The sequence below is a fragment of the Lissotriton vulgaris genome, chromosome 2_1 (genome assembly GCF_964263255.1).
Source record: "Lissotriton vulgaris chromosome 2_1, aLisVul1.2, whole genome shotgun sequence".
NCBI lineage: Eukaryota > Metazoa > Chordata > Amphibia > Caudata > Salamandridae > Lissotriton > Lissotriton vulgaris.
In genome coordinates, this window is record NC_141687.1 from 1,819,044,049 (window position 1) to 1,819,067,414 (window position 23,366).

A 23,366-nucleotide genomic window follows, 5' to 3' on the forward strand; every position below is an offset into this window, starting at 1 on the left:
GATGGGGGATAGGCCTTTAAAAATACATAAACAGCTGTCTTCGATACTGCGTGAAGTATGTTATCTGGCAGGAACACGAAGGGTGAATCAGGTCGCTGCTCATCCCTGGTATAATGCCAATTGCCGAAAGGCAAAAACTGATCTGCTAAGTGCTCTAAAGGCTAAGGAGAAGTAAAACATTAATCTATGTAGGGGCAATTACAAGCGGGTTGTTTAAACAAAAAAGAAAAACTGGGAAGCTGGTAAATGGGATGATTTCAGGAATGCCCTTATGGTAAAAGACCTGAAAACTTTTTGGGCAATAGTCAGCTCTGGGGGGTAGGAGGGCAGATTAGCGGTAGAACCAAATATAGCCCCACTAGCTTGGGAAGCTCACTTTGGAGCTTTGTATGCAAATTCGGACGACGATAGTACTTCTACTTCTCTAACAAGCCTCCTCCATGAGTATCGATTGGAGGGGGCTTGGGAGATCACTCTATGCGAAGTAGAATCCGCCATTAACAAGTTACTACCAAATAAGGCGCCCGGTTTAGACAAGCTGCCTGGGGATCTATTCCGGTCAGAACCAAAAAATCTGGGCACCATATTTGTGTGCCTTGTTCAACGCTATTTTAAAGGGCATGGACATGCCGGATACCTGGCGTGGTGCCGAGATAGTCCCGATTCATAAAAAAGGATGCCCTCTTTTACCGTCCAATTACAGGCCTATCAGCCTGATTGATACCACCCAAAAACTGATGGGGCGGGTTATTCTAGACAGAGTCCAGGGTTGGAAAGCAGAAAAAGAGATCTTGAGTCCCTTCCAGGCTGGCTTCAGGATGAGCACATCTACTATCGACCAGATATTCAGACTTCAGTTCTTATATTTGAAAACGGCGAGTGTGGAGGGTGGCAGCCTATACCTCCTTTTGGTTGACCCGAGGTCTGCTTTTGATCTGGTCCCCAGGGAAAAACAGTGGAGGGTACTGTACGATCTTGGCATTCCACCGTACCTTTTGGATGTGCTGGTGAGGCTGCATAAGGAGACTTATGCACAAGTTAGGTGTGGGAAGCATGGAGAACTGTCAGCTCGCTTCCCGGTGAAACAGGGGGTGCGCCAGGGGTGTGTCCTGGCCCCCATCGTATTCTGTCTATACATTAATGGGCTTATAGACCACCTACTTGGAGCCAAGGACAGTGATGCACCGAGGTTAGTCTTGGGAAGGGTGCCTGCGTTGATGTTCGCGGATGACACGTTGTTGTTGTCCAAGACTTCAACGGGCATCCAACACACCCTGGACGGTTTTGCTGAATTCTGTAAAAATAGAGGATTGGAGATCAATTTAAATAAAACCAAATTCATGATCTTCAACCTTCCCAGGTCAACTTGCTCGAATCCATTTTTGGACGGCACTCCCCTTGAGAGAGTGAAGACCTTCGAGTATTTGGGCGTCACCCTCTCGGAACATCTGGATTGGGGCACCCAATTAGTAAAGGCATCCCTAAAGTTAACCCAAGTGGCGGGGGGATACTGAAAATGCATAGAGGGTTCGAGTTTAAACCAGCTGCCCCTGTTATCAAAATCTACAAAGTACAGGCCAGGGCGGCATCCCTATATGGGGCTGAACTTTGGGGGCACAACAGGCCTGCCAACCTCATGAAGGTAGAGCATACATTCATGAGGAATTTGGTGGGGCTTCCACCTAGTACACCGTTAGTGCCCCTTCGTATGGATCTAGGGTTACTTCCCATTGAGAAGGAAGTGGCTCTAAGGCCACTCATGTGCTGGAGAAGGCTATGGACAGTCCCTGAATTAGTCTCCTATAGAAATGAATTTAGGGAGGTGTGGGTAACCTGAATAGCAAAAAAATATTGTGGCTTAGTCACATTAAGGCACTCAGTAGTAGGATAGGATGGCCTGGGCTATGGGAAACTCCAGATGTAGTATGCCCTTCAATAACGAGAGCAGATCTGGTGCGATCCTATAGGTACCACAATCTTTTAACTCTTCATGCAAGTTCTACAATCGGTCGTTTGACAACTGAGTTTCTTCGAGTAAAAGAGGAATACAAAAAAGAGGAGTTCCTAGACCTGATCTACCCATCACTGGCTAGGAAATTATATATGCAGTTCAGGATGGGGACTCTCCCTCTTATGTCGTTTACCAGCAAATGGGACAGCCAAAAAAATACTGAGTGTCCAGCATGTAAACACAAGATAGAAACTGAAATCCACGTTTTTTTTTTACATGTCCTGCATATTAGGCATTAAGAAAATGTTGGGTGATTCCGATTTGTAAAAACTTGGGTTTTACACATTGTCTTCAAGCTTTTAGAGTTTTAAAGTACGATACCCATCCCTCTATTGTTTTAGCCGTTTCACGCTTTTTAAATGGTATGTGGCATAAACGGAGGAGTATTTTAAAATGATTATTGTCGATAACTCTATTGAAATGGATGGCCAAATGTTTAGTTTTAACTTACCAATAATGTCAAATGTAAGATTGTCTTTGTATTGTTTTATTATTTATTAACTCTATTGTTGTCATATGTATGTATTTTAAAATGTGCTTTTATGGTCCATGTGGCCGAAATAAAGGTATCGACTGACTGACTGATGATTGTAGAGAACAAGCCAAAACTATCCAGTGAAACTACAAGCTTTGGGGCACCATAGAAAAAAAGTGCTCTAAAGACTTAAGAAGTTATAGACTCATCCCTTTGTCCCTCCAAAGTGGACTTCAAACAGATGGCAATGGGTCCCATCTTTTGGAGATGTGGTGGCTTTGCAGTACTACCTGTAGATCTGAGGTCCAATCAAGGGTAATTGATCTACCCTTTGATGGACAAAGACTTTTTAGGTAAACACATCTCGGATGCATTTCAAACAATCAAGACCAATGTTGATACTGCCAAGTCAATAGGAGTACTGCTAAGCGCAACAATACTCCTTTTTCTTTTTTTTATAGAAGGCATCAATGTGCCCATGGATCTTTTCAGTCTGGAGGCATTTCTTTTTTTTCTCGTCTTTATAGGAAGGGCAATTTGACACAGGAGCAAAACACAATGCCATATAAAAGTGACAACCAGGAAAAAGACAACAGAGAAAACATAGGGGTCCACCTTTTAAAAAGGGCCAAGAAAGAAGTCTTTGAATCTGATTCCCAATATGTCCTACCCACTCATCGACCATGCCAGTGGGAGGAAAGATGCAAAATTTTTCAAGCATAGAGAAGGATAGCTTTGGTTTGGTGGAAAAAAGTGAATTACGGCCATATGATAGTTGGCATCATCAGCACCAGTAGCACCTCCAGTTAAAGAACACCATTGTCATTTAGAAGCTTTAAAAAAGAGAAAAAATTATTGCTAAACGTTGCAATAGGGAATGAAGCACACCGCAAAAGGAACCTGGTGTTCTACTCTATTCTGTTCCATTCGGTTTTCCTCATTCAGTAAAAGAACTTGAATTGGAGGCCTATTCTCGATCTAGTGGACTTAAACAAATATAAACGAATACAAACGTTCAGAATGCTACCATTCAACGGAGTATGATACAATCCATGAACAAAGTAGACTACATGACCTTCGTGGATTTAGAGGATGCGTAGTTCCATTTGCCATCCATTGCAAACAGTGGAAGTATCTGCGCTTTATAGTAGACTCTCAACACTATCAATTTCATCCCTCCCGTTTGGCCTCAAGCTAGAGCCCAGGAGAGTCACAAACTACGTTTACCTGTGCTTTCATGGGATAGGAATAGATCCATATTTTGATGACTAGGCGTTCAGGACACCTTCATCAAAGCAAACGTTGGATGCACTTAATCAAGCCATAAATCTTCTGAAACAATTAGTTCTAAAGCCAAAATTACAAGTCAATATTAGTGTCTACAAAAGATATACAATTATGTGACTGGGTGGGGCAGGACACACTTCTGATACATTGATGATTCCATTTATCTTGGTGACACCGCCCTGCACAATATCACTGGGTCCAATGGAGTTTCCCAATTAGCCCATATTCACCAACTTCTGGGGTTCCAGTTGAGTCAAGGTGCACAACATTGGAACAATTTTGCAACATTATCACAAGCTGCCTTAATGAGGTTGTTTGGCGCCAGCCACTAACAAAGTAGGATTAACTCTAGAGATGACAATAGAAGAATCGAGTTGATAAGATACACTCCTGGCCTTCTTATGACTTGGATACGCGAGTAGCTATTGGATTATGTCACTTGTCAATGGACATGCCTTCCTCTTATAATAAACATGAATGTGTCAGTTTCTTCCTTCCCCTTATTTATCCCTCACACATCACTTGTTGCGGACTTTGCAGAGTGTGACAATGAAGGATACCACCCTCTCCTTGACCAGCCTACCGGTATCCCCTAAAGCTTAGGGTAAGACGCAGCTGCAGTAGGGAATTTGTAGATTGTGCTGTTTTATTGATTATAATAGATGCCTCTTAACTAACCATGGATTAGACTCGGTCCGATACACAGTAGGCGTAATGTCACCTTTTGTCTGTGCATGTAGAGCTAGTTGGTCCTGTCACTTGTATGGGTACCCACTACCATTCATACTCGCTAGCCACTGTAGCTTCCATTAATTACATGTGTTGGTTGATGTATTAGGGGTTTAATGAACCATTGGATGATAATTGAACGATTTCCTTGATCCTTTTAGCATGGATGAGGGATCTTGATATTTTATCTCTCTTTGTAATACAGTTGTAAACATATGTAGACAGTGTGTTGTTTCTCTTTGTGACACAGATGTGTACATACTGTGGTGTTTTCTGTTTCCCCCAAGTAGGTTATCTACGGAATCCTGGAGGTGTAGCCCAGCTAGAATTCACTTGGGACACATAGTAGGTGTTTCACTTACATTAATACGATACCTAGGGTAGCACTGTAGGGATCCTCTAGCCCCGATACTTGCCCTTGACTTTTTAGGCTAAGTTTTGAGGGCAGAAACATTTTGTCAAATATAGGGGTGGTATGAGTCATTGCACTCTGTGACACCCGTCATTTGATTGGATTTTAACATTCCTAGGGGCTTCACGAATAAAAGTGATAACTGAGGAGCCCAAAGGTATTTTTAATTTAGCTGGATCCTGTTACTGTCCAGTAGTTTTAGGAAGAACTCCTACTACCAAGTCTTCGCAGAGGTCGAGTCCGCTTCGGTAGTACCATTTTACCGGGGTGGGGAGGGGATGCCGATGATGAGGCATGACTTTATTATGTGTGTGAGGTATCTTCCTCCACTGAGGATGGCTTTCCCATTCTGAACGGCCCCCACATGATTCTTAATAGGAGGTGCTGGCCCCAATTTGGGGTCCTCTGCCATTTCGTTTGATACTGGCTCCCGACTCTGTTGTGGTTTGTGCCATCATTGGGCATTTGTGGAGCAGCGACATGGTTGTAATTGTATATCTTGATCAAAGAAATGGTGTAGCCTTTTTCCATAAGGTACGCCTTATTTTTGCATAATGTTTTGATAAATATTGCTTTTAGAATCATTATTCAAGTATGTGTATATATGAAAGATCTAATGCTACAGAAGAAAGGTACTAACTTGTAACTACAGTTCTCCTGCATTGGTATCTTATGTAGATTCATATCTCCCAGTCCATAAAGCTATTAGTTGCTGTTACAAGCTGCAATAATCTGGGAGTTGGAGCTTCTGAAGTGTGTTGAAACCTGGATCTCATCCATCTGATTGGCTGGACTTCGGGTAACATAATGAGCTGGCTGGGGTTAGTGTGTTGTATCCTGGTTTGTCCTTTGGTTTCATTGTCAGTTGCTGTTTTGAAAAATCTGCTGTATTAAGCATTCACTCCTGTAGGTGTGCAGCCTGACATCTGGAGATGATACAAGCATGTGAATTCATGAAAGATACCAATGCCACAGAACTTTATTTACAGGTAAGTAACCTGTTCATCCCCTCTCCTTCAATCTTCGTACACACACCATACATTTTTCAACCCAGATATTTTCCATGGTAAATATATGTAATGTAATGTAATGATGTCTTGTAAAGCGCCTGAATCACCCCACATGGGGTATCTCCGCGCTGTAGACCGCTGGGGAACCCGTCCTGGCTTTCCCTGTGAGATGGTCCCTACTGGGTATCTCCAAGGTGAAAACAGGCATCCCCGGCGTATGTGGGGGGCCGTTATGGAGATGAGGCAAGCTAATGCCCAGAGTTGCCGAGTGTGATCCCTGGTTAGAGTAGGCACCGAGGGGAGAATTATAGAGTCCACTGACCCTGGTCCACGACACTGCCGCATCGGGAATTGAACCTTGGTGCTTGGCCGTCCTCTGCTTCCGGGTCTGCCGCCTCTAACCAGTGAGCCACACCACTCCATATGGTGACTGAGTGGACAGTAACCTGAATTCTGTTACTCTTGTTGGGCTGGAGAACAACATAGCAAGTAGAAGGCAGGAGGTGGATTGTCAATCTTCAAGGTTAGATTAGTTGTTTTTTTAATAGTTTCCTGAAAAACATTTTACCACTGTTAATGTTTAGAGAAGTTAAGCTCTTATCAGTTAGTCTCACTTCACCCATCATCTTAATTGTCCTCCTATTTCCCTATCCCTCTCCACAACATTATTTTGTGAGTGAAATAAAAATAAATTCAACCTTATCCCCACAGATATTTTGTTTACCATGTGACAAAAAGAAGTCAGATCTGCATGTTCAGTATATCCTGTGCCTTCCTAACGGCCACACTAACCAAGAGCACCCACTAAACATCCAGGAGGGTATTAGGAGTCCAGAAAAGGATTTGCCTCTTCAGAATTTGTGACTGATGGTTTTTGGCCGGTAATAAGAACAGGGAAGCTGCTAGTACCATTTCAGCACTTTTACATCATTTTTGGCTCTCACCATGAGGAACAAGATAGCCCAGACTGTCATTCCTACATGATGTAAAGAGATATAAATTCTTAGTGCCACAGAAAGCTGGATCACCAGAATGCTTACCGTCCACGTCTTAATATGCATCATCTAGATATTCTGCGTCAATGGAAAGATTGCCCAGTGCTCAATGTAGTCATAGTTTGGTAGATGGTTCTCCACCAGCCAGGCATACGTAAAGATCTCTGAAACTAGGAACTGCGCCATTGAGGATGTTCTAGTTTTTTTTGGTTATCCTGCTTTGTTCACAAGAACATCTGTCTGGCTGATCCCTCCTAGAAGGCAGTTGGCAGAGGAGGAAGAATTCCTATGCAGGGACTCTTGCTCTTAATAGCTCAACTTCACCACAACCACAGAGAACTCCAAACAAACTGTATGATCCTAATTTCCTCCATGGGAAAAACTTGGGAAAGAGCCATCAAGAGCCCCTCCCAACTTCACAGTGGTTGGCAACCACTATGCCAGACACGGATTCAAGATGACTCTGAAAAGGCATGCTGTGTCGGAAGTCTTCGCCAGATAAGGTCACTGTTTCAGCAGTGGCAAACCTTAGTGTGTCAACAGCTTCTTCTCTGCCTCCAGAAAAGACATAAAATGGATTTAGCTAGCTACAAGTACTAAGAACGGGGCAGTTTTACTGCAGATAAAACATGACCATTCACTGTGAAAGACATGACAGGGGTTTTCTGAAATGCTCCCTAGAAGCGAGTGACTAGATTTCTTGGAGGTGGTGAACAAAGACATTAGCTGTTCTAATAGATAAAAAGAGCCCCAGAGGATATTACAGGCTTGACATCGCCAAATATCAGTCACCATGACTGAGACACAAATGTCTAAAGTCAGGTGCTCAGCAGAAAAAGAACCTGTCTTTTTACAGGGAATACACTGTTTGGTTTACATGCAGATAAAATGATCAAAATAAAGCTGCATCTGGCCCCTGAAATTGTGCAAGAATAGAAAGAAAGAATGAACGAGTACACCAGACTTCATTTCATAGCCATCAAAATGTTCCTAACACCATGTTTGTAGACCCTACTGTTGCACACATGCAAGCAATAACACAAACATAGGCCTCACTTACTTCAAAGGTGACCCTTGAGGGCAAGAGGTGACAATAAATTATTACATAAAGCCTCCTACTAAAATAAAACAATGCCTTCCCCACAAGTCCCTCATTTTTACTCAGCTTGATTGACAAATGTTGCAATTTACTTTAAAGAGAAAATAATGAAATACATAGATCGTATCTGTTGTGAAACACCAACAAACATACATGGAGGGTCAAGCACTGTATCTTGCCACCCAGTTTAAGAAGTTTATATGCTCCAGCAAAAGCGAGAATGAAGTGTATTACAGGAGTTTGCGAGGAAAAAAAGCGGTTATTCAAGATAATTCCTGGTGTGGAAGAAGGTAATAAGAACAGCAAATGGGTATATGAATGAGGAGAGGCTAGAAGTGCATGTACTTTTCCTGCAAGCTATGTATTTCCATTTCCCAATTGCATAGGCTCATTTTATGTATTAATGTTCTACCATTCAGCTTTTGGTCTTTCCTGAGGATGTTCTGTGAGTGTATAGCAGTAGTTGCAGCTCTACTCGAAGTGAAGGAGATCTATCTACGCTACTTTGGCGACTGTGTATGAGACAATACAGGAGAAGCCCAGTGTATTATTCAAAACTACGAAAGCAGCTATTTTTAAAATTATACTTCTAAATTACTAGTTCAAAAAGAGATACTTTGAGAAGGAGTACTTACCAAAATGCTTGTTTCAAAGTATATTAAAATAGGGACAGCTAGAGAAGGTTCAACAGTTAAGGTATGGGGATTGGCGCTAAGTGCTTGAGATATAGAGTTTGATATGTGCTAAGTATAAAGGGCTAAGGGACCTGGGGTTATAGGTTTATTGTACAGAAGGTTTGGGTTCAGCAGTTATGGATTAGGAGAAAAAGGTGTAGGGGTAGGTGTTAAGTACATAGTTCATAGGATTAAGAGTTTGGGTCTGGAATTAAGGGTTTGGAGTGTTAAGGGTGTGGGTATACATATTTAGGGTTAATACCTATGATGACATGTGTTTTGCATCACAGTTGGTAATGTCTTAAATGTGTGTTGACGTTAGTTGTAGCAGTAAGAGAAAAAATAAAGTGTTGCTTTTCATGGTAACACTGCACTAAATGATTTTCAGTAGGAAACACTTACCTTTAAAAATGTTGTAATTAGAATTATTGAAAACAAAATGATGCCTTTGTATTAACAAGACGGTACAAAAGGGGGTGGTGATGGACGGAGCATCTGAACCAATCAAACACTCACACCCAGTCAACAGATCTGGGTTTAATCCATCACCGTTCTTTAGCCCACTCAGCCACCCCAATTCAGACATGGCCATATGCAAATCAGTCTGACCGTGTGCCTCATGGAAACATTCCAGCCCGAACTGCCAAGCCATGCCTTCCCTGGACCAGAAACAAGCTTCCTAGGACCGGTTTCTGGCATTACAGCCGTCTTCAGCCAGGCTTGCTTGAATCCAGTGGCAAAGTGAGCAAGGGACTCACGTCTGAGCATACCCTGCCAACTTATGGCGAACAAAGACGTACAAAAGGGGGTGGTGATGGACGAAGCATCTGAACCAATCAAACACTCACACCCAGTCAACAGATCTGGGTTTAATCCATCACCGTTCTTTAGCCCACTCAGCCACCCCAGTTCAGACATGGCCATATGCAAATCAGTCTGACCCTGTGCCTCATGGGAACATTCCAGCCCGAACCGCCAAGCCATGCCTTCCCTGGAAACAAGCTTCCTAGCACCGGTTTCTGGCATTACAGCCGTCTTCAGCCAGTATTAACAAGATACAGTCACAGTTGTTAAACGGATGACAAGTTGATGGTGTAGGTAGCAGCTTTGCAATTATTCCTCTGATGTATGTGTACAGTGAAGAGCAACGTGATACAGTGTATTAAATTCCCGCTATTACTTCCATCTCAACCATAGGGATAGATGCCTCCCTACCAGGAGATCTCACTTCAGAGTACTGCAGATTTTAAGGTATTTGAAGCAGAACACTGGTGAAATTGCAAACTATTTAACTCACCGTGAAAAGACTACTCAATGCTGATATAAACTAATCGCCAACAGCTGTGTCCTACCTCTTGAATGTGAAGAGATTAAATAGTGGAGCATCTCGCAGGAAACACCAGTGAACTGGCTCTGGCTCATTACCTGAAAACAGAACAAGCAAACTTTTGGAGTGACTCTGTTGGGATGCTGTTCACATATGAAAAACCCACATGTCAGTGGTACAAATAATTTTTACTACTTCAGAGTGCCCTGTTCATGCTCTGTGTCCCCCAAAGCTTTCCATCCTACATTGTAAAACTCTCAAGTCGTGATTCGTATGGCCAGTACCACAACCAGGTTTTATATTTGGTAGTAGGGAGGTACAAGAGCGTTCCTGTTGTTTCAGGGAGCTCAGAAGCTATTGCTGTGGCCCATTGAACACAATGTGGATCTCTCAGCAGAGCACATGCTGGGTGTCCAGAACGATTTTGTCCAACTACTCCTACAAGCATGAATTGTAGATAGCTGGCAATTGAATATTCTGTTTCATCAGTGGCATACTCTGCACAGGGACACATTTGCCACAAACCGAACTCCAAATAGGCTCAGTTTGCAAGCAATAGGTACTACCCGAGATCATGAAGTGAGGCTTTCTCATTGAAACGGACCAGAAAATCTCTGTAATTTTCCAACCTATTCCTCTTGTTCCCAGGGATATATGCTTGATTCAAAGTGTCAACAGTGATACACAGATTTGAGGAGTATGTCCATTCAAGCCCTGATAAAGTTCAACCCAGTCATTCTATTCTTTTCTAGGAGCTGGGGACAAATACTTCACCACGACCCATAATCCCTTCAGTTTACCTCCTTGGTCATCAGGACTTAGAATTTGGCCACTTACATATGAGAACTGAATGCAGATGTTTATGGTTGCTAGAACAATAACTAATATCTAATTATAAACTCAAATATTTTCTCACCTTGCTAATTTCTGCCTTATTAATTAGCCAAGGCAGGCCTCTGATATCCCTTTATTAAGGCATGCAACCTTGCAACAATGTCACGGGTTCTTAAAACACCCTTTAAGCCTTCTGTATTCTCGGAATGGCTCATTAAGGAATTCGTGAGGAGTATATTCACATCCTTTCCTCTGTAAACAAAATTGTTGCTAGTTTGGAAGATAAATACTGTCTTTTTTTAAGTTTAGAAAGCTTTATTGAAAAACAATAGACAAAGTAAAACATCAATGCATAAACATATGACAGTGGTAGAAAGAAAATGATATAAAAAATAACAGTGTATAATGCAATCCCCAAAGGGATATAAATACTGTACACTGGGAAAAAGCTTTTTAAAGGTATTTGTGATGAGAGTAAGGGGAAAGGAGAAAGATGAGAAAGAGTGAGAAGGCAGAGGGGAAAAACAAGGAAGGGCAACACGAAATATAAGATTTACGAGGTAAATCTGGGGGTATGTCTAGAAAGGAATTCAGTTAGAGGCAACCATAACAGATCTCTTTTGATCAATAAGGGTATAATAGTAGCATAAGCACGATCAAGTCAGTGATGATGCCATAGCAGGTTCCACCAAGCATTATAGGAAATCTTCGAAGCATCTTTCCAGTTTGAATTAATAATCTGAATGAAAAAGCTATATACAGGTCTATAAATTTACGAACATTACAATAAACATTCCATATAGGTGAGGAACCCCCCAAGAAAATATGAACAAACTCCAAAGGATGATCTGTATGTAATATGTCATTGAGTTTTAACCAGATACGGGACCAAAGGGATTTTACCAACGGGCAATAGAAAATCACTCTCAACATGTGGACAGGACCAACATTTTTTGGAGTCAATTAACTTGAATTTATATAAATCTGAGGAAGTGAAAAAGAGTCAGTTGTAAAAGAAAAATAAAGTCTGTGTGGTGCTGGCAGAACGAGAAGCTGTATGTATTTTAGACCAGACAGAATCCCAAACCTGACGGGAGAAGACCTGAGCTAAATCTTTTTCCATAGAAGTTCAGGTTTAGATTTGATCCTATTAGCAATTAATTTGTAAATGGCAGCAGCTTTGAAAGAGGAGGAGAAGTCAGGTATAGGTGAGGGAGAAGATATAGTAGTGGTTAGGGGCCTATTTAGGGAAATAACAGAGGTTAGGGCATGAACAAGTAAGGGATATTGAGAGAAGTGTGTGTTGGAAAGGCGAAAAGAATCACGGATATCTGGGAAAGTCCATAGAGTGCAATCATTTAGTAAAAGATCGTAGGTAATAATGCCTTTATCGATCCATTCCTTCCAGAAAAGCGCCCTGTTATTGATCTTTATGGATTAATTATACCAAATTGGGGTGAGGAGGAAAAAATCAGCCTTTGAGAGATAGGGACGAAACAGTGAGAGAGCAAGTGCTTTGGAATGTTTAAATGTGGGAGTAAGAAAACGCTTTGGAGGCTGAGATAAACGAGTGGCAGTAAGGAATGAAAAAGGTGAGATGTGTGCAAGCTCTAAAGTACACCAAGCCGTTAAGGAAGGGGAATTCAAATCAGATTAAAAGGGCCAGATTTGCTTTAAGGTAAATGCTGAGTGAAATCGAGAAAGGTTGGGAAAGTTAACGCCACCTAAGTCTTTGGGTTGCTGGAGGCGAGAGAGAGAAATCCTAGCTTTCCGATTATTCCATAAGAATTTTGTTAGAAGGCGGTTAATGGATTTAAAGAAGTAAAGAGGAAGAGAAATATGAAGCATTGAAAGATAAAAGTTGGCAATAGGAAGAAGCATCATTTTGATAGTTAACAACCTCCCCCACCAGGATTAGAAAAGAGGGGACCAACCATCTATAAGTGCAGAGATTTTCTTAAGAATATCTTTGTGATAGAGAGTAATAGTTTCCCTAATTGTATTAGCTTAAAGGATGCCAAGACATTTAATGTGTCTGGGATTCCATTCAAAGTCTGAGCCTTCAAACATATGAGAAAAGCAAAATTTGTTAAGAGGTAGTTCTTCGGATTTGTCTATATTCAATTTGTAGCCGGAAATTGAGGAGTATTCTTGCAATAAAGAGAAATTAGATGGTAAAGAAGTGGATGGGTTGGAAATATAGAGTAAGATATTGTCTGCATAAGTAGTAAATTTGATATCAATATCCTGAAATTTGAAACCAGTGTATAATGGTGAGCGCCTAATTTGTTCAAAAAAAGGTTCTAAAGCTAGAATGAAAAGATGAGGAGAAAGGGGGACAGCCTTGTCTGGTGCCTCTATGGAGAGAAAAATAGTTAGATTGGAGCCATTGACCCAGATAGACGTAGAGGGGTTAGAATACAACAGCTGAATATATTGAATAATATGAGGACTAAAACCGCGCCATTTCAGCGCGCCAAACATAAATGCCCAACTCACCCTATCAAATGCTGTTTTAGCATCTAAAGTGATGGCTGCGATTGGAGAGTCCATCTTTGAAGCAAGATGAATGATGTTGAGTAAAGTTCTTGAATTGTCGGTAATGGATGTACCCTTGACAAACACAGATTGGTAAATGTTAATAAGATCGGGAATTACTGTGTTAATACGAGTTGCTAGAATTTTGGCATACATTTTACAATCTGTGCTGATCAAAGAAATGGGTCGATAGTTTTTGCACAGGGAAGGGTCTTTGTCTTTTTTAGGGATTAGGCATAACATTGCCTGGGTAAAGGAACCTCTGGATTCACCTTTATTGAGAAAGTAGTTAATCAATGAAAGCAAGTGGGGTATTAAAAAAGTTTTTAAATGGGAGTAGAAGCGAACAGTGAAGCCATCAGGGCCGGGTGGTTTATCCTTAGGTAAAAGATTCATAGAATTGAGGATTTCTTTTTCTGAGATAGGAATGTCAAGGGATGAAAAGTCTATAAGATTATCAGGAGATTTGGGAATAGATTGGAAGAAAGAGTCAATTTGGGAGGAAGAAGGAGTGGATTCCGGAGTATAAAGGGTAGAGTAATATTGAACAAAACAATCGAGGATTTTATCATCAGTGGACTGACGGTTCCCATGAGTATCAGTAATGGCTATAATTTTGGATTTTTGCTTTTTATTTTTGAGGTAATTTGCAAGGGATTGGCCATGCAAAATACAAGAACAGGGGTATCGGGCCAAGGATACTGCACTTTATCCAATCTAGTCTGGTGCAATAAATTGATTGTGGGTGCTAAGAACCTGGAGTCATATACCCCTAGACTCCTAGACTCCCAACAAAATTTCAAACAGCACATTGGTTAAGCACTCCACACAGTGTACATTTAACAATAGTAATTAATACAGTAATCCAAAAGGAACACTTTAGTAGGACTCAGAGTTCTTTTCTTGCTTTTATTAACAATCTTCAAAAAAACGTAGCCAACGCGTTTCTTCCGTAGGACTTCTTCAGGGCGAAAGGTATTCACACGTTTTTTTCAAAATCTTTTTCGCAGAGCTTTCTATATTATCCGTGGTTATCCGTTCAAAGGTAAGTAGTAAATGGTATTACCGGCCTTATTATATGTAGCAGTAGTCAAATTCTTTATTTTTCAAATTTTTATTTTCAGAGCATCGGGAAGTGTGAGGCATGAATGGCCTTATTATGAAGGATAACAATCAAATCTTTCTGTACATCATGATCACAGGGTCACCAAAGGACGTGTTTATTCAATGTCCGCAACCCATCAGTTTTCGATCGCGAGCAGCGTAAGCCTTCTCTCTCGATACCGGTAGTTTGCAAGGGATTGGCCAGCCTTATTGCACCCTCCATACATTTTAGCGTTGAATTAAAGAAGCTTATTACAAGCAGAATCCAAAGAGTATTTGTTAAATTGCATTTTCGCTTTGATAAGAGAAGATAGTGTGTCAGAAGAATTTGTGGTGAAGAAAAGGTGTTCAAGTTCTTTAATCTGTTTAAGAATAATAGAAGACTGTGAAAGGGCTTTTTTCGAGAGACAAAAACGATAATGAATCCTTTAGCGGCAGCCTTGAAAGCATCCCAAATTAAATGAAAGTGAGAAGTAGAATGAAGATCATTTTGGAAAAATTCCTCCATAAAAAGCATAAATTGTTCAGTAAACTGGGAATCTAATAGGATAGAGTTGTTAAAACGCCAACGCCGAGACATGGGAGAAGGTGAAGGGTAGTCTATGTCTACGATAACAGGAGCGTGGTCTGAGATAAGAAAAGAAACTATTTCTGAGTTAGTCATAAATTGGAAGGTATGTTAAATGAGAAAAATATAGTCAATACAGGAGTGTGATGCGTGGACTGGAGAAAAGAAATAGCATTCTAGTGAGTCAGGGTGGGATATTCTCCAAGAATCAATAAGACCTCTGGAGGAGATGGCTTTGGAAACGGATTTTTGCATCTTATTTGGAATATATCTAGCCTGTGGTTTCCGGTCTAGAAAGGGGTCCATAAGTTGATTGCAATCACCACCAACAATCAAATCATCAGTCGCGTGGGAGGAAAGAAGTGAAGAAAAGTCCTTCCAAAAGGATAAATCAATGCCATTAGGGCCATAGACTTTACAAAAGGAAATTTGTGTATTGTTAATAATGGTATCTAAAAACAACCATCTACCATTAGTATTTCGAAACTCATTTTGTAACTCAACATTCAACGATTTGTGAAACAGAATAACAACACAATTTTTGTTATTCACTGCCGGAGAACAGAAAGCTTCTCCTACCCTTTGTTTACGCAGCGAGGACAGATCTTGCAATTTAAGGTGCGTTTCTTGTAACAATGCAATTTCAATCTCGCTAAATGAGATAAAACACGTTTTTTAACAGGATTGTGAATACCTTTAACGTTCCAAGAGATAACATGAAGACTACTCATCTCAAAAAGTTAAATAAAAATAGGCGGAAAAATGAAGAGAATTTAAAAAAGAGTAGGAGAAAAGAGAATAAGGGTAGGGAGATGATGAAGAAATTCATATAATAAAGAATAAAAAGAGAAAAGATGGGACCAAAATGCCACCACAGGAGTAGGAATAGGAACCAGAGCAAGTTGGGAAAATAATGGAGAATATAAAGCTGCGGTAAAAAGGAAGAAACCAAGATAGAGAAGCAAGAAGGAGCCATAAGCATAGATAAGAAAGAAAAGGATATAAGCAAAAGTAGAGAGAAAAAATGTTGCCAGGAAAACAGTGAAAAAGGGAGAAGAAGATGACTAGGAAAGGATAGGAAAACAGAGATGACAAAAAGCCAAGTGGCTTTAGCCATAGCAATCCACAGAAAACTAAACAACAGTGTGGGGGGATGGCAAAAACCAAGGTGACCACCTCCAGTGAGACGAAACCTCGCGAGAAAAAAGTTGGTAAGGTAAATAGACAAAAAAACTGAAAACTTACAATATTAGACAAATGAAACAAAGAGGAAAGAGACTTACCAAACAATAAAGGACAAAGCAACGGGATGAACCGGACTTCATAAACAAAAGGAGAATGTTGGGGAGGATCCTCAACAACAGGATAACACAAGGGGGAACCTGAAAAACAATAAGGGAAAATTCATAGGCGAAATCATGGTAAACAAAATGCGGCATAACAACAAGTATTAAGTCACGGAGAGAAAAGCAAACATAGGTGTCAGATAGCAAAACAGTCAAGGGTTGCTAAGTTCCGTGAGTTCTCCAAGATGAGAATATATGAACTTCCGGAGGTCAGCAGGGTCCTCGAAGGAAAATGTTCTGCCTTTGTAAGTCACTTTAAGGAAACAGGAATTTATAAGGGCCATAGCGAGCATTCATGGATTTGAGAGCAGGTCCTAGATAAAGAAATTCTTTACGTCTATTAGTAGATGGTTTAGAAACATCTTAACTGAAGAATATTTTATGACCGGACCATAGCATCTGTGTATGTTGCTTAGCTGCGTTGAGGATCCCCATAAGGTAAGAATACTGCAAAAAATATGCAATGATGCCTCTTGGTTTAGTAGAAGAGGAAACAGATTTAGGCCCTAATCTGTGTGCTCTTTGAATGTTAAAATCTGTTGATTTAGGGAGTCAAACAATCTGTAAGACTTGGGTTTTGAGGAAGGAAATCATGTCGGAACCTTCCGGAATTCCATAAATGCGTAAGTTGTTACTCCTATTTCGGTTTTCTAAATCCTTTGCAACTTTCTTAAGTTGGGACACCTCCTTAGTGAGGGTGTCAGCTTTAGCGATGACATCTTGCGTCACTCATTTTGTTCAACGTCAGACAGTCTCAAATCAAGGCCAGACCATTTTTCTCCAATCCTTTGAAGAGTAGCAGTTGTATCAAACATAAAGGGACAGATTAGGCTTAACTCTTCCATAATGTCCTCAAGCGTAAGAGAAGGAGGTGACTTGGGGGTAGAACAAAGGTCCTTCTTAAGTCGCTTGCCAGAGTTCGAAGATGTATCTTTGCGACCACCAGAACCAGCCCCCTGTGACTTAGATTGTAAATGATCCATGACTCAAGAGCAAAAATAACAAAATACGAGCACAAAATGTGGAGACCACCAGATAAGGCAAATCGTCTTCCGCAGAGACTGCCACCAAATGATAACAAAGCAGGAGCAAACTCAGCCTACAGATATGTATTCAATAAAGTAGGTTGATGTTTTAAAAAATAAATATTGTCACTCAGCAAATACTGGACTTGGCTGACTATGCGCATAAATGCAGAGAGAAATCAGGCACTTAGCATATGCATTAAACGAGTGATGAAAGGTATCCAGTAACTAGAACTGTAACAAAGAGGAGGATAAAAGTTGCATGATGCTGAGGAGCGATATAGTAAAGGTGCCTACATCTGGATTTGAAATTGAAGAAAGAACACAGGCCCTTTAATTTTGTAGAGAAAAGTCTCCGTTATTTTCTGTAGTGGCTGACAGTAGAGGCAGCAGAAAGGTGAAAATGCAGACAACGCTGTGAAAGGAAGGGCAAATGCGCGTTTTCCTTACATGCGCTATATGGCGGCCGCCGTCATGAGGAGATCAGCATTCGGAAGAAAGGAAGGTGAAATGCCGCTAGAATCAGTCGGAAATCTCCCTGCGTACTCCTGGCAGTTTCCGACACATTATTTGACGTCCGCGAACATCACCGCCGCAGTGAAGAGGCTCCTTCAGCAAGAAGAGAGGCCAGATGAAACTGAGCATCCCAGGTTGCGGCTATATTGCTGCCGCCGTGCGCGCCCCGATAAATACTGTCTTAACAGCAGTAATGAGACCATCCTTTGAAATGATTCATAGGGAGTCTATTCTCATTGAAGACTACATTCTTCCTAGCAATAACGTGAATAAATGAATGAATGAATATTACATTTATAAAGCGCTAACTAAGCCCAAGGGCATCAAGGCACTGCAATGGACTAATGTACAACCAAATAAGATGCTCACACTAAGCCAGGTTTTCAGGGCCTTTCGGACAACTAGAAGAGCAAGTTGCAAGCTCTCTCTTGTAAAAGACAAATATATGCGTTTCTCCAATGAAAAACTAATAATATCTACAAATCCTAAGTTCATGCCCAAGGTTCCAACATCTTCTTATTTAAATGCAAATATTTCCCTGCAACATATTTTTCAAGGCTCAGCATGGCACCTGAAACAACTCTTAGTTTGCTGGACATTAAATTATGTCTCAAATGCCATCTTTGAAGTACCGAGGATTTTCATCAACTAGCTAGCAATTCATAGCTTGTGATCCCTGAAATAAGAGTAAACCTGTGATGAAGCAAAAACTAGCAGGATGGATTGTTTAACATATAATGATGATTTGTGCCTCTATGAACAGACCGGGGCAGTCACGGCTCACTCAACTAGAAGTAACAACTGCTCTCTTTGCTGGCATCTCCTTTAAGGAAATTTTTAAAGCAGTGATAAAAAGAATAACACGAGAATAGCACAAGTTTTCGTGAGGCACTGCAGCATCAATATTCTCACAAGAAAAGTAGCAGCATTGAGACGAGCAGTGGTCCAGAACGCGTTTTCATAAGGTGAGCCTCATTCCCATTTACCTCTGTTCACTTTAATGCTCTAACGTCTTACTTTAAGCATGTGAATCCATGATAGATACTGTGCTGGAGAAGAAAAAGTTACCTGTAACTTTGGCTCTCCAGCATTCGCATCTTTCATAAATTCACAAAGCTCTAGCTTGATCAATAATACCCTGTGACAACCTAGGAATCTGGTAGTTGGAAGCCTCTGTAAGGGGAATATTTGTGTGCCCTTTCATCAGATTTGCTGAATTTCATGGCACATATAATGTGGATGGGCTGTATGTAGTCTTTGGCTATTTCAGTGTTGTTGCGTGTAGCAGTATGTAAATTAATTACCAAAGGTTCCTAGTCTGGTGATTAATTTAAGATTGTGAATCTATGAAAGATAACAGCGTTGGAGAAGCCAGGTTACAGGTAAGTAACCCTTTTTGATGAGTGTAGGTGTACTAACAATTTCCTCACTTAGTTGGACTTTGTTTTTTTTGTTTTTTAACTGGGTAGGGTTCAAGACTATTGCTACTACATTGCCAATGTTAAGGTTTAACCCAACTGTCTTACAAAAGCTTTTTTTTTTAAATAACATGTATTTGGTTAGGCAAGAAACAGAGACATACTTTTCCCCTGTAAAGTCTTTCAGGATTGTACACAAAAGTGGAGTATTTCACTATTTATGAATTAGGTGGATATTCTCATGACATGATGTACAAGTAGAATAACATTCAGTTATTAATCTCTTTCTGGTTTTCCTTTTTTTAAAGCTATATTGGCTGTGCTTCCTTGCTTCCATTGAGATCCTGTAGATGATTGTGTTTAACAGGAATCCTCTTCTCCTGCAGACTTGGATCTCTCTCTGGTCTGTCTTGTCCTTCGTTATTGCATAAAGCTCTACTATTGTGGTAGTTCTACATTGAGATTCTTTGTGGAATACCAACATGATAATTTTCTGTCGGTTGCGGGCTCTGTAGGTAGGGTGGCCCACTTGCACAAAGACGGTCAGAAATGGAGGTGCGGCTAGTTCCTAACTCCTGTTTTTATTCATTTGGGTTTGGTTCTTGTTGTTCCTTGTCTTGCGAGCTTGTTTGACCCGCCTGCCACTAACTTGAATTCTCCTTCCCTGTAGCTAAGGAGACCTCTCAGTAATTGTTAAGACTGTAGAACTGACTTGGGAGGTCCTTTGATGCCACGTATTCCTGAGTATACTTTGTAATACTCTTGGCCTTTTTGAAGTGTCCATTGTTCCCTAGCCACTCAGGCTGCCCTTTTTTTAGTGGGTGGTCTGCGGGACAAGGTCTTTTTCTTCTCTCTAATCTTTTACCTGTCCTATATTTTTTCTAGCAGTTTTACACAGCAATACACATGTTCTGCTTTCTACTAAGGCTTTAGGTGTGGTTCCAGAGGTTCTGTCAAAGACACAGAACAATCACTGTAGTATTCTATAATGTGGGTGTTACTTGTTCAAAATGGCATAATCCTACACCATCATCAGATGTGGATGCCTTGTAATATTTCCGTGAGTCTCTTGGAAATGGGACTGGTTGAAACAGTAAGTGCAAGTTACTCACTGTATCGCCTTTTGTAAGGGGGACATGCAGATTTGGATCATGTGTTTTTGGTTTCAGATTTTCACATGTTTTGTACCGGGTAAAATTACCTGTTTCAAGGTCTGTCAGCCTCTACATCCCATGAACACTGAGGATGGAAAATGTATGACTATTGTGTGTAACTTGTACTAATTCTGATGTTTGTCTTATAACAACTCTGTTTTGATGACAGGTTATTTGTGCAACAATTGCTTTTGGAATGGGTATTGACAAGCCTGATGTGCGCTACGTCATCCATGCATCACTGCCTAAGTCTGTAGAGGGCTACTACCAGGAGTCAGGCCGCGCCGGGCGAGATGGCGAGATGTCACAGTGTCTGCTCTTCTATACCTACCACGATGTCACTCGGCTGAGACGTCTGATCGCGAGTGAGTGAACGAGGATTTCAGGTGATGAGGCTTCAGTCTCAATGAAGTGGGCTGCACGGCCAAAGCCTGAGGGGGATGGAGGCTTTAGAGAATCAAGTATATGTGCTAGATTGCCTGAAGAGGGGCTTGCAACATGTCACTCAAAGTATTAGCAACCCTGGTGATGCACTGAAGGTATGAGCAGGTCCTCCAAAAAGGTACTACTAGCCTCCCAGGTGGGCTCTGCATGTTACAGACCTCAGGAGATACGATTACAGTGTCTCAGTTTCAAGGGGAAGTTTGCACATCCTCATAGGAATTGAGCCGTGCTGAGTCGAGGTTTCTGCTCAGAGGAGGGAACTACAAAGCCAGAGCATCAGGAAAGTGGTGTGCAAGACTAGTGGCTAGGGATATGGTTTTGTTGATCCAGAGTGGATGAGACTGCAGAAAGTATACATAAGAATAGGGGGCTGCAGTTATAGGGCACAATTTCAAAACCTCATAAGTTATTCCAGAGCCACAGGAGAGGAGACTGCCAATTAGGGACGGGTTATTATGGAAAACACTGCTGTATTTGTGGCTCAAGGAAGATTGCAGCAGAGCTTCAAAGCTGGAACTGCAGCAGTGTCTCCCCATGTTTCTGTAGAGCTACAGCAGCCATCTCCAATGAGGAGCTTGTGAGCTATTGGTATATCTCGAGCTACCTGTAAGTAGCTCTGCTATGTGCAACCCAGCCTGCTAAACGTTTGATTGTTTGAATTATTATATGCATACCAACATTAAAAATGTGTATTTTTCAGAAATCATGAGCTGACAATTGAATAAAATTCGCTAAATTTTAAAAATATATTAACATCTGATATTTGAGTGATAACTCATGTGGCATTTGGGAGACTTCTTACTAATATTATTACATTTTTTAACATTACTGCTTGCTACTATGCCTGATGCACTGAGGTGATCACTTCTGGTAATATTGCATATAACGGCCACTAATGTGATCTTGTCTGATGTCACTATTACAGCACTTACAATATGGATAGCTCAGGAATATTTTCATGAACATAAGTAGTTTTTTGCAGAAAAGGTTGGAGACCCCTGAGCTGGAGCGGTGAGATACGGAAGTAGAACTCCTGTGGAGATTTTAGAGTCTAGGCAGAGATGATTACAGGATTTTAAAGAAGGGATACTGCAGACCCAGTGTGTCACCCAAGCAGCCACTCAAGCTATAGCCTCAGCTAAAGGAGATTCATCAGAAGGGGATACGGAGTGTCTCTGTAGGGATCTTTGCAGTTGGCCCTTGTATGAAGGGTTAGAGAGTCTGGACATCAAAGACTGAATCTTTGGGGGGGACTGTAGAGCCTTGGTTGATAACAATGCAGAACCAAACACATGAGGAAAGTAGGGACATAGTAATGGGCCTACAGAGCTTGGTGTGGAGAAGGGCCCAGCAAGGGCTGAATTTCATTGTATCCGCTTTAAAGTCTAAAGCCCATCATGGGAGTGGGCTGCATAATGTTGTCCTTAGATAGGTGGTCTGCGGGCCAGTGCAGCAGAGAATGGAATGCAAAACTTGATCAGAAGGGGTCTACACATTCTGAAGGGAGTAGATCATTCAGCATGAAGAGTGGGCCGCAGTCTTGAGCAATTAGCAGTGTGCTTCAGTGGGGAAGCAAAAAAGCTTGGACCTCAGAAAATGAGACTGCAGGGCTCTGATGAAGGGCACACCTGGGCAATAGCATATGGGGAGAGGGCTATAGAGTCAGAACCACCATAAATAGGGTCATATAGAGCACCACAGGAAAGGGTTGCTGTGAGCCAGTAGAGGAGGTAGAAGATTATGGAAGAGTGAGACGGCTGCAGTTCTTGGGCTGTCCGATGGCACAGATGGGACTCATGCTAGGACTGTAGAGTTGATCGAAAGGCAAAAGGGGCAGTGATCCAAAGGGCTAAGACACTGGAAATGAACCAAAAGTTCACAACGAAAGTTAGCTGCAGAAACAAAGCCTCAAGTGAGGAAACTGTTGAAGTGGGAAGACAGCATTGTAAAATATTGGGGGGGTGGGGGGGGATCTCGAAAAGGGGGCAGTGTGGTTGGCCCCTCTGGCTCTGCTCTTCAAGATTAAGGGTATCTGTGGTGAGTCCCATTTGTGGTGGGAATGGCCCTCTTTGTGTTCTATCTAGCCTGGTGGGGGCTCTCTTTTCTTTTTGATAGGCCCCTCTTTTATTTGCCTGAGTTATTTCATTGATTATTCCCCTCTAGTCTCCTTGATTGCTCCCTCACATTGTCGCTGATTGGGCCCCTTTGTTCTTCTATATTGATCCTCTCTATTTTGTTCGCACTGGCCCCTCGGTTCAGTCTAATCAGGACCCATCTGTTCTCTTAGATATGGGCCTAACTGTTCTCTATGATATGGGCATTTTAGTTCTCTTTTGCCAGGTACCTCTGTTTCTTCAGCTGGGCACCTTTGTGCTTTGGTGTTTTATCTTTTTATTTCTT

General features: G+C 41.4%; 1 protein-coding gene and 1 long non-coding RNA gene across 3 annotated transcripts in view; one reads left to right on the forward strand and one right to left on the reverse strand.

Annotated features, from left to right (window-relative positions):
* Positions 1 to 23,366, forward strand: part of BLM (BLM RecQ like helicase) — a 451,097-nt gene that overhangs the window by 283,952 nt on the left and 143,779 nt on the right. For both annotated transcript variants that reach the window (XM_086957898.1, XM_086957899.1), the window contains exon 14: positions 20,692 to 20,887. In XM_086957898.1, the coding sequence (XP_086814024.1) occupies positions 20,692 to 20,887 (196 nt within the window). The remainder of the gene's footprint in view (positions 1 to 20,691; positions 20,888 to 23,366) is intronic.
* Positions 1 to 23,366, reverse strand: part of LOC147733328 (uncharacterized) — a 106,667-nt gene that overhangs the window by 78,247 nt on the left and 5,054 nt on the right. Inside the window, exons 2-3 of the long non-coding RNA XR_015308520.1 lie at positions 16,347 to 16,445; positions 10,045 to 10,117 (exon numbers count right to left, since the gene is read on the reverse strand). This is a non-coding gene — a long non-coding RNA (uncharacterized LOC147733328). The remainder of the gene's footprint in view (positions 1 to 10,044; positions 10,118 to 16,346; positions 16,446 to 23,366) is intronic.